The sequence below is a fragment of the Argiope bruennichi genome, chromosome 6, assembly GCF_947563725.1.
Source record: "Argiope bruennichi chromosome 6, qqArgBrue1.1, whole genome shotgun sequence".
In the NCBI taxonomy this organism is placed as follows: domain Eukaryota; kingdom Metazoa; phylum Arthropoda; class Arachnida; order Araneae; family Araneidae; genus Argiope; species Argiope bruennichi.
Window position 1 is genome coordinate 129,079,489 of NC_079156.1, and position 12,408 is coordinate 129,091,896.

General features: G+C 27.9%; 1 protein-coding gene across 1 annotated transcript in view; it reads right to left on the reverse strand.

Annotated features, from left to right (window-relative positions):
- LOC129971268 (aprataxin and PNK-like factor) overlaps window positions 1–12,408 on the reverse strand; it is a 31,014-nt gene that overhangs the window by 7,528 nt on the left and 11,078 nt on the right. Inside the window, exons 6-10 of the mRNA XM_056084877.1 lie at window positions 11,387–11,534; window positions 10,330–10,476; window positions 7,949–8,148; window positions 5,244–5,383; window positions 1,496–1,651 (exon numbers count right to left, since the gene is read on the reverse strand). Of these exons, the coding sequence (XP_055940852.1) occupies window positions 1,496–1,651; window positions 5,244–5,383; window positions 7,949–8,148; window positions 10,330–10,476; window positions 11,387–11,534 (791 nt within the window). The remainder of the gene's footprint in view (window positions 1–1,495; window positions 1,652–5,243; window positions 5,384–7,948; window positions 8,149–10,329; window positions 10,477–11,386; window positions 11,535–12,408) is intronic.

Below are 12,408 nucleotides of genomic sequence, written 5' to 3' on the forward strand. Positions count from 1 at the left end.
GAAAAATCTGCATAGAATTAAATCTTAATGACTTCCTTTTGCATCTGATTAGATACCAATTTCAAATTTATTAAAACATTTGAAGAAAAACAATTTTTTCTAAGAATTTTAAATCTGAAAACTTTATTTCAAATAGTATTTAAAGGCTTTTTAATAATTGTATTTTTTACAGAAGGTTATTTAATAAATGTGAAAAGCTCATTACATTCTGTTATATTTGCTAGGCCTCAAACATATTTATAGCGGGCTATGAGTAAGACATGCTTGATGTATATTAGTATTTCAATCAGTAAAAAATAAATTCAGAAGTTTTTTTTTCTTTAAAATAAAGCATTTCTACATTATAGTTGCAAATGAATTAAAATAGAAATTTCAGTTCCACAAGATTATAAGAAACAAAGGAGTTAAATTAATGATGACAGAAACAATTTTACATCTGTTACAATCTGTAAAGTAAAACTAGCATCCTTTCTTTGGACACAATTGAGGATATGAAAATGTTTTATGCTGAGATAACTTTAAAAGTTCTTTCAGGGAGAAATAATAAATTATACAGAAAGCTTTAATAAATTAACTTTTAAAGTAAATTAGCTTTTTTTGTAATTTAAATACATTTAAAAAATCTTCAAAATATTTTATTCATGAATGCATAAGAAAATGAACATTTAAATATAAATTATTAGCTTTTGAACACGAAAAATAGAAAATGTCAGAGGATTAAGAATGTAGATATGCATCCTACCATTATCTCTAAGAGGGGCAAATCAATAAAGTGAGACTCCAAAGAATCATAAAAGACACAAGCAAATTTGGCAAATAAACAAGAATTTTAAAAACTTAAGTGAGAATATGTATGAGTCAATTTCTTGAACAATGATCTGCATACATAACTGTCTCATGCTTTATGTAACTTACTTCTGTTTTTGAATTTTTGTAAGTTATGAATTTTCATTAAATAAAATTAAAATAATCTTAAAATTACAAACATTAAAAAAGAACGAATTGCAGAGAATTGTTACTTGCCATTGAAACTAGATAAGAGATAAACATTATTATAACATAAAAATATAAATATTTGTTTATTAGATTTCTTGAAATCAGTTAATCACATTTCTATCACAATCTTGGCAGTTAATATCGGTTAACTGATCACTCATCATAATTTAGTTTTCATATCACTCATCATAATAACAGTTTTAATTTAGTTAAATTAATGTCACATTTTGGAGTCATATGAGGGAAGTTTAGAGATGAATCTCATCATTTTGAGCTGTGGTTCAATAATGAGAATATCGTCAGAAATGGAGTATAGATTTAATTGCAACAGACCTTATATGCTTGGCAAATTCTCCTTGAAACTCAAGTCTTGATACCACAACCTTCCAGAATAGGAGGAATCAAGATTTGAAAACAAAAGGGGATGATTTCGTTTGAATTTTGAAGTACAATTCATTCTTATAATATTAAATGTAAAAACTTTTCTTTACAAAATTACCTGAAGCAATTTTCACCATAGGGACATTCCTTTTTGGGGCTGGAATCCTCTCCTTCACTCACTGCTGCAGTATCATTTTTTTGACTGGCCTCAGGCTCTGATGTATAATCTGAGTCTCCTGGATGACTGAATTGGTCAATATGGTTCTGATTTCTCCTAAAAAAATTATAAAATCAGCAACAAGAAAACTGAATTCAATTCCATTAATAAAAGCATAATATTTTCACATATTATTTTGCTGGAGGAAGATTATACATGACAAAAAATTTATTAATTTTTTGTTCCTTATTTTTACTAACTTTTTAGTAGCTTGCAAATGGGAACAGAAGTAGTTGTAAAATAATTAAAGTAACAAATTCAAAAAAAAAAAAAAAAAAAAAAAAAAAAAAGGATATTATATATATATATTTGTTCAGGGCATGAGAACTTTGTTATTCAACATGAATAAAAGTTTTAAAAAAACGGCAAAAATGTTGATAACAACAGTATAAAAACAAAAATATTTCAAAACATTTCAACAATTTAATAAAATATTATATTATAGCTTCTTACGTATTTGTTTGGACCCCAAAACTGAATAAAAAGTTTCCAATAGGATTTGACATTTCTAAAAGAAAAAAAATGGCAATCAAATGCCTCTTTTCCACTTACCACTTCCAAGAAAATTTAAATTACAGAACATTATTTCTTTATATTAAAAAATTACAAAAAGTATATATATTCAAATTAACTATGATCTTAAAACAATCTTCTAATTATACAGTCTGTCTTTACTGTAATTTTAACTGCAGTATTATGCATGCTATTAATTTTCAGAGGGAATCAAAATGCTGAGCTGTACAAATTCTTTTTAAAACTACACAAGATCAAAATTTTATCTCCTGATCTCTCCTTCTGCTGACTTACTTATTCACTGCTCTACTCCATAGACATGAAATTATAACGAATAAAAAGAGTTGCAAATCTCAAAAACTGCTTCTTCAATCAAGTTTTATATATGAATATTAGAACATAAGAGGCTCCCACTATTATTAGTGATCTTTTTGATATAGACTCTTTATAAAATTATGATTAAAAAAACACACTCGGATTTAATAGTTGAATGATTATAAATTTATACTTACAGATATGGTAATTACACTATATTTCATAATTCATAAAGCATTTTTTGGTACATCTTTTCATCATATGCCTTATAAGTTTATTATAGCATTTATATGCAGTATTTTCTACAGCTTCCAATTATATTAAAATAGCAGCACAGCTTAATTTTTAATGTACCTTGAATCCAAACATTCAAATGTACACAACTAAAATGTCATATTCCAGTATGTTAATTTAAATATGTATCATTTTTATGTAACAGGGCATAACAAATTTTAATGCCAAATTGCAAAAAGCAATCTCTCAGGCAAAGTATTTTCCTTTCAATGTTTGTGATAAAAATCTACATTTATTTATGTGCATATTATAATTCATATTATAGTAAAATTGATAAATAAACCAATTAGAAATAAGAAAAATACAATAATTTCAATTATAATGCCATTAAAATTTAGATTCATCATACACTGGTCAAATGATCACAAATCAATAAGCACTGGTACTTATAAAATAAGTTTATATGTAGGTTTAATAATTGGAGTAAAAAAATTAAAAGCATTAAAAAAAAAAAAATTTACTCAAATTTGTTGCTTTTATAAACGATTTCATTCTGAAAAACATTTTAAAGTATTATATTTTAAACATAAATAAACACTACAGATGTAAATTGTCAGTTTACTTGTTTTGGAGCTTTGATATCTAGAAAAATAACCCTCGCTGTTTAGCCCCTGACATATGGATTCTGTGAAGATTTATTGAGCAAACATATCATTATAGGTCACTGTATGGCCCTGGTGAAGCTACATTTCCTAGAGAAGACCTCCAATCTTATCAAACATCAATAACTATGACAAAAAAAAAAAAAAATCTAATAAACCATTTTAAAACGGTGTGTTCAGATTCTCAAGGAAGATAAGTAGAAGTGCCTGAAGCATTTAAGTATTCAATTAACATTTACAATCCTACAAGTTGAGTCACAAAAACATTTTTTTAACAGTCTTAAACATAAATTCATCTTTGAATTACAAGTTAAAGATCCTTTTCAGCATGGTGATGAATCACCAGTTTCAGTAAATTAAGATGGAAGTTTTTTCATTAAGCATTCTACACAATAAATGCTACATCAAGGACCTTTTATGGACATATGTTCTACGCATGTGGACAGTCATTTCTTTGATAACATTCTACTAGCATTTAACTAACTAAACCATGAAGGAAAGCTTGATGGCTTTTTATAGTTTAATTGCTAGCAAATACAAGTTTGCTACTTGTTCTTATTTATTTCATTCTAAATTACAAAGAAAAGCTTCATAGATTTTTGTAGTTTTCACTGCTATAAATACAATCTTCCTATTTATTTTAAGGACACTTAACAATACAAAAAAAAAATTACCATTGGCAATTTTGTGATGAATTAATATTGTAGAATGTACACATTTTACTGATATAACTGACTCTTTCTTGGATCACATTCCAAAACTATTTTATTTCTGATTTCTAGCATCATCAATATAGATATTAGACACATTTTCAAAATAAGTAAATTTTATATTAAATAATTATAAAAATAACAATATAAAAAAAAGAAAGTGAAAAAGGTTCAATTATGGCGATTCTGTAGATTGCAATTACATTTTCAGACACTTAAAAGTGCAGGAAAAGTGGGTGACTGAAGGTGATAGTTTATTAACCTCCAGACCTTAAATGAATATGACGATAGTTTAAAGGACTAAAAATAACAGGCAATTAATTGAAATAACTAAAAAAAATATATATTGAAGTTATTAGACCTATAGCCCATGCATAATGGAGAGTTAACCAGCAGGAGGGTCTCCCCAAAATTTTCTCACATACTCTCTAATAAAAGCTATGCAAGAGAATGCCATGACATTGGCATACAATGGGTTAAGAAATATTAACTTTTGGAGTGAAATAAGCATTTTTACTAATCTGTCATGTCATGTCATGATGGTGAATTATTTGGCGATTAACCGCTGGGGTGCATTAAGAATATCCAAAAATCAAATTTATATTTTAAGACATATTTTTCTCAACTGACTGAAACAAAAATTTCACAAAATTGCACTTATAGTCACAATATGTTATACCTAATTTGACGTATTTAAATCATTATGTTTCTGAATTATCATAGTTGCATGTTTCTGAAAGAACAGATGTTGATGGATTTGGCTTAAAATTGACAGATGTCCAAACTATAGATGTTAAATACCGGAATTGAGTTTCATTCATCTATTTATCACTTCGATTTGTAATTATTAATTTATATCCAGACTCCCCCTAAATAGATTTTTCTCAAAATCTGATAATTTGGTGTGGAGACTGTATAGCAAATTTCAACCATTTAGCTCAAAGCATTTTTGCCTTCTTTGTCACAGACAGACATATACATTTTTTTAAAATGTGTTGTTTGAATTCGGGGAGGTCTAAAACATCAAAATCTCGAGTTTGAATTTTTTGACAATTACTACAATTACTCTGTATCATGTATATGAGAAAGTAATAACATCAACGAAAATATACATATAATGTTAAAAATGTTTCTGAAAAATTGTGAAGTTTGAAAGTTTATTCTGAAAGTTGTGACAGAATATAGAATACCCAACGTCACCTAAGATATTCTTACCTATAGCATTTTTTTCCATATGTGCATGGTATTCTGGGTTTGTCACTCTTGGTTACATTGGAAGGCTTTGGCTCTGCTTCATCTTCTGAACCAGCTTCACTCGTAGCTTTACCTTTTCTTCTTCTTCCACGAGGACCTCCCTGTGGAAAATTCATTTTCACTTATAAAAATAAATTCATTCATAAATTCAAAATAAAAACAAATTCTAAACACAAAAGTTGAAATAAATATTTCAGAAAAGAAGAGAGAGAGAGAGAGAAAAAAAAAGAACAATTCTGATTTTATTTTGAACTTTAAAAAAAAAAATCTTTTCAAATACATCAGGGTACTAAAATACAGGTGGTTAACAAAATAATGGAAATACCTTATATTTATAAAGAATCTTTTATTAGTATGGTGTAGGATTGCCTTTGACATGAAATACAGTTTCGATTCACCTGGGAATCAATTCATAAAAAGTATTAAATATTGTACCATTCTTCCTGGAGATATTGTTCAAGTTCTGGGAGAGGATATTGATTCCGTATTGAATGCTCTAAAATAGACCATAACGGTCAATTATATTGAGGTCGGGTGACTGTGCGGGTCGTTTAACTTCATCGTATTCATTAAACCATTATTAGACAAATCTCGCCGCATGGATAGGTACATGATCATCCTGGAAAATTCCATCACTTGCAGGAAACAAAGTTTGCATCGTAGAATGGACCTGATCAGCTAAAATTTCTCTATACTTCTCCCCAGTGATCCTTCCTTTCAGGTTCCAGCAGAAAACCATGACATGGCTATCCATATCATGATCATACGCTTGTGCAGGTGTCCTCCAAATGTGCACCTATCCTGCTGTAGAGAAAAGTGTGAAACACGTTTCGTCAAACCATATTATTCTTTCACTTATCAATCGAACAGGTTTTGTGAGTGTGGCACCACCGTAGATGATGTTTACCGTTAATATCTGTAACAATTGGCTTGGGAATTGCTGCTCTGCCATAAATGTTCTGTTTATGAAGGTGCCTTCTAACTGTAATCACTGACACTAGAGAATCCAGATGAGTATTGAGTTCTGCGGTCACTTTTGCTGCAGCTGTTTGTATTTTAGACATTATAATTCACTTCAACACTTGTTGGTCTCTATTACTGAGCTTCTCTTTCTGCCCACTATTTTGCTTTGCCGAGTTTGTCTTCTTGCGCTGTGTGTAGGCTGTTGTAACTTTAGGCACCACACCTCTAGAAATGCCTAAAAGTAAGGATGTTTCAGTCATACTAGTTCCAGCAAGATAGGCTCCTACATTCTGGCTTCTTTGAAAATCTGAGAGGTCTCACATTTTATGCTTTTGAAAAAAAATCCAAGAATTACAGAACTTCAATTAAGCCAACACATACTACCAGAATACATACATTGCTATTTATTAAAAAAACAACTGGTGGCTATTATTATATTTTAATGCTTATAAAGCACATTCAAAAATGTCACTTTTATTCATAGGTGCTTCCATTAGTTTGAAAACTACCTGTCTGTGGCAGATGTTGATTATCAATTTAAGAAAAATGTTTTATCACATTGTGCCCCACTTAAATGATTTATTTTATAACACAACAGCAAGTTCCACAGAGTGACAAAGTGATCACAAGCACCTCCACATCATAATTTGGAATAGTTATTATAATTTAAAAGTTTAGGTAAAGATTACAATTAATTGAAACTAGTTTAGAAGAGCGCAAATGCTCTGACGTCATGAAATTTGGTAAAATTATTAGAATGAAACTTTTTGTAACATAATTATTAATATAAAATAATATTTTGATTATTTATAGGGGAAAGAGAACCTTAATAGAATTACATTACACATGCCTTTAACTATGGGAACTAATTTAACTTTTTTGATTAATTATTTTTGAAAAATTCCAGAAGTTTCATGCATGTAGCTCATTGTAGCTATCTAAGGCTGAAAACAGGAATAATTTTGAGAGATTTTAATCCACCAGATTGATAAGAGTTAGTGAATTCTGTCTTTTTACGAACGGGCAATTTACATAGAAATTTTATAATACAATAAAATTTATTTTTAAACTTCTCTAAATATTTGACATTTTTATTAAAAAAAAGAACACACACACACTTGAAAAAGTTAAATGAAAAACAGGCGAAAAACCAGCATACAATCTGTAAATATAATGTAACATCAAATTTATGTTTTTGTAAATTAGTTAATCTTTTTTTTTTATATTAAATGTTAAACTATAAATGATTAATAAAATCAATTTTCCAAAAGTTTTAAAAAATTCTCTTAAAACAAGTTTCACATCGTTAATACTTTGCTTCATATTAATTTAGTACTGAATAAGCCAAAGCATGAAAAGAGATTAGAGAGTCAATTATAATTTGCAACATACTTACAAAAGAAATATTGTAATGATTGCTGGCAATATTAGCCAATATATCGGAACTACTAACAGTGAATAAAATGTCTGAATAATTTGGAATTTAATTATTTATAGAATATATTTATTCAAAACTTATTTTATATAGAATATTACAGTTTGAATGCCAATTTACAACTAGCATGAATAACATCTTTTTACAGTTAATTTTCTTATAAATTAAAGCAAGTTTTTTTAAACACAAATAAGCTGATTGACAGTACATTATGCAATACAAAATTCTAGAATTTTAATATATAGAAAGAGCAAACACAAATACACACCTTTTTCCTTTTATGGCTTCCCCAATCACTTCCCGATTCACTTCCAGAACCAAATTTGTGAACAGGTTTTTTAGACTTCTTGTGCTCTATTTCCCAATCGCTACCAGAATCGTCATTTCTCCGAGAACCTCTCTTTCGTCGCTGTTTAGGTTCTGATCGATCACTCTGCCATTCGTCATCATCGCTCACAATAAAATCCTCTGGAATAAAGAAGCATATAATTAACATTAAATGATTACACTTTTTAGCTAAAAATTTTAAGTTATATGTTTCATAACTTAATACATTATGCTGTGCTAATTTAAAAAATGGTGAACATTGAAAAAATTATCCCAATTTCCAGAAATGCAAGGGACTCCAATAAATAACTTCATACTTACTTTAAGACATCAATTAATTTAGTTCATAGCATTATGACAACTATATTGCCATACTACAGTATCAAAAACTCACAAACAATCAACACATCAAATGTTAAAATTTTTTTTTAATTAAATGCCTACTAGCATGAGATTACAAATTGTATGAAATAAATAATATATAATTAGCACTCAAGATATACAATTAAAGTATAATTTTTCTCAAATTTTTAATTTTGAAATTTTGTTATTGGTTTCGACACTAAGTAGTTATATACCATACCTATCCCCTATCCTCCCCAAAAAAAGCCCTTTAAAATTACTGATTTTAAATGAATTCGCATTAATAACATTAAATTTGTGATAATTTTATTTATTAAGATTTCAAATACATTTTGCATTTGTGTATCACATTATATAAAAGCTTTTAAAAAATATTAATGATTCTTAAATGTATTGTACTGAAAACAGATTAGATCAAAATATCATTTTTAATTCTTTTATCAGTGATAATTATATATAGATTCTATGAATAGAATCTGGGATGGATGGCGTCCATTATATAACATTTGATAAAAAATTTCACTATTGTTTACAAAACAAAACTAATATTTTTATTTTCAGCATCTTCAATAATGAGTACATTTTTAAAAAAATCTTTATAGTTATTAACTATTGTTAGGTGGATTTGTAAAATTACTTTTTAAGGTGTCTTAGTCAGGTGGATGAGTACCAGTTGAAAAGCAACATAATTTGTGTTACTAGAGACTACAGTTCAATTTTGGCCACTGTGATGGTAAATGTTTATTTTTACTGATTTTTTTTTTTGTTGTTGTTGTTGCCTGTTTTTATACTGTAAATTATCACTTTCATCTACACTTTTCAAAATGTTTATTTGAAAAAATGATACAGACAGAGTTTTTGTGTCAAGAAACATTGAGAAATTCAAAAATAAAAAAGTAAGATTGGATAATGATTTTCACAAGACACTTTCGAAGTAATTTTGAAATATAACAAGAGATAATCTCAAGCAAGGATGTATCAGTTTTCAGAAGGCATTTTAAAGCTATTACAAAAGCTTGGTCTACAGAGGAATAGCTTACTATGAAAAATAAGCTCTTTTATATTCAGACAGTTTTACTTTTTTCTTTTTTTATCATCAAAACTTTTTTTATATGAAGATATACAGTATATCGAAAAATATATTTTTTAATACATAGTACAAAGTATTTCACACAAAAAGGTTCTTTTTCTCTCTCTCATTCTATTACCTAATAGCCATAATCCTTCTAAAAGAAAACCAGAATACTAAAGGTATTCTGTATTTATATTCCATAGTTAAGTAAGAAGTAAGTGAAATTCCTAAATACCAACTGAGCCAAGAAAATTTCTTTAACCACACACATAAAAAAAAGTAAAAATGCAAGACTGCCATCTTTGAACTAATAAAACAAATTATATACACTTCTTAATTTAAATTTAATTTCCTATGTTTTTATCTTAAATAAGTTCATATTACTTTATTTTATTATAAGTTTATTTATTTTATTATAAGTTATATTTTAAGTTATAAGTTTCTTTATTTTATTATAAGTTTAATATTACTTTATTCTAAATTTTCTTTTATTTTCTGATATAAATCATTACTTTTCATTTAATTATTTCTAGCATGTACTTTAAAAAGTCTCATGCTTTTGTTGTCGCACTATACGCAAAGGAATAACAATACCTAAAACCTATGCATTCATTTCAAAGATACCCAAGATTCTCTTTCCAAAGTCAACAAGTGTCAAAGAAATCCCTATCAGAATATCTTAATAAAATCACCAATTAGAAAAATTTGTCACTTTTCTTGTCTTCTGGTGCAAACAGATGCGTTTCGCCTTTGCCCCTGTGTACAAATTATGCTCCCATAAAAAAAAATTTAAAAAAATTTCATAAGTATCATCTTTTCAGCCAAACATTGGCCAAAATATGTTACATATATAAACAAATAATTGAATGATATAAAGGTAGTAATACCTAGTGAAAGACCTTGCCTTGTTTGTCTATTGGTTCTGGAGGAGGTTCGACCAGGCACTTGCCTCTGTGAGCTGCCTTCCTCCCCTGGCTCAAATTCAAATTTTGGAACTTTCTTCCGACCTTTAGGCTTAGGAGGTGCATCTGTAGCTGGACATTCAAGATATTTCTTAATACACATAATTTAAATATTTTCTTCTTACTCATATTAAATTGGTTATCATTAAAATAAATTAATAAGTTGAAGAAAGAACAGATAAAAGATTATTAAAATATGAATGAATAATAATAATAAACTAGACAAATTAAACTGGCTAATTTTTATTTGCTGTATCACATTTTGAAACTTCAGATTACATAAATAACATATATTGCAGACTTTTGCAAAATACACACAGCTCTTTACATTACTAGGATGTCTAAAATTTGCCTTTTTATTTTCTCTTCAATTTTTACTTCCAAATGCATAACAAATCCTTCTAAATTTATTAAATTTCAAAAGTGGAATATACTTTTATGATATCACAATCTTTTATATATCTTAAAATAAATGCTTCTAAGAATTAATATGAAATATTTTTGCTACATTACATACAAAAATCACAATTTAGAAAAGACCGCATTTCATAGCACTGTATTGTAAAAGACTCTTTAAACATAGTTATATTCAGAAGTTAAGAACTGTTGAATTCAAGAACTCCATCAATTTTCGCTACATATCAGCAAGGGCCATAAATGATAAACTACAGCAAGTATATTTTTTGATAATAGTTGAGCATCGTACTAACACAGTTAAGTTAAACAAGCAATGTCTTTGAAAATTTGCAAGCTATCTTGGATGTGAATATATATGTGGAAAATTACTGCACATTACAAATTTCATCTATATAGCTCATTGCATTTTTGAGTTCATAAAGAGACAAATCCTAAAATGATTTGATTTGTAAAATTCCTGAGTTGGAATATTTGGACAAGTGCAGTATTTCCACAAACTAAAGATTATCTTCGAATATAAGAAAGCAAAAATTATAAAATGAAGAAAAAAAAAATATTCACTTACCTGCTTTTCTTTTTGCTCCCTTTTCTTCTTTAGGTGGTTTGGGGACTGTGGATTTTTTCCTTCCTCTCTTAGAAGGTGGAGCTTCTTCCATCCGGTTTGACAACATCTTCTCATCCTCTCCTTCATTGATAGCATCTTTTGAAGGAGACTACACAAAACATATAAACTTTTAACAACTCTAGAACTTTTCATGTAAAATATACAAAATTTAATATCACAACTTTTTTGATAAAGTTTATATACTTTAAATCTATTTTATTAATAGAAAATATGTAATTACTGTTGAAGAATTTTACGGACCTAGGGATTGCAATACCGGACCAAAAGTTTGATACCTGTATTCAGTATTTTTTAGATCTTAATACTGGTAGTAGAAATTTTAGAGAAAGAAGTTTTATTAGATTGTAAATATTAAAAAAAATAATTTGTAACTTATAAATTATAACAGTATATAAAGAATCACAAAAAAGTAAAGGAACATCTTATTTAAATTCCAAAAAAGTGTAAATATCACTATTGAGTCTGTGGCACTATTACAAATTTTTGAAATGTGATCTTAAAAAGCATAATGCATCAATTGTACTGTCATTAAGCCTGGAACGTAATTTTGTGCAAAAATTACCAGCTGTCGAAAATGCTCTTTTGGCATCTACGCTAGCTGGTGATACTGTTAGCAATGCGCTATATACTTTTTCCAAGTATTTACCTCTAAATCCCTCATCTTCATATAAATTGATTTCTCATTGGATGGTTTTGGATATAGCTGATTTCTGTATAGTATTTTGGTTTGTTGAATTTTTTTTCTTTTTCGCTAATTCTAATTTTTGTTGTTCAAGAGATAATTCCCTTTCATTATCAACATTAGTGTCATCATAATCTTTGATAACTGTATCAAATTCTTCTGAATGTGGATAGGTTTGTGGGAAAAAAATTTTAAGAAAATTTTCTATAAAGTTGATCAGATTTGAATTGGTTAGTCTCTTTTCTTCTTTTTCATTTTCAAAATCATCATAATTAAGTAA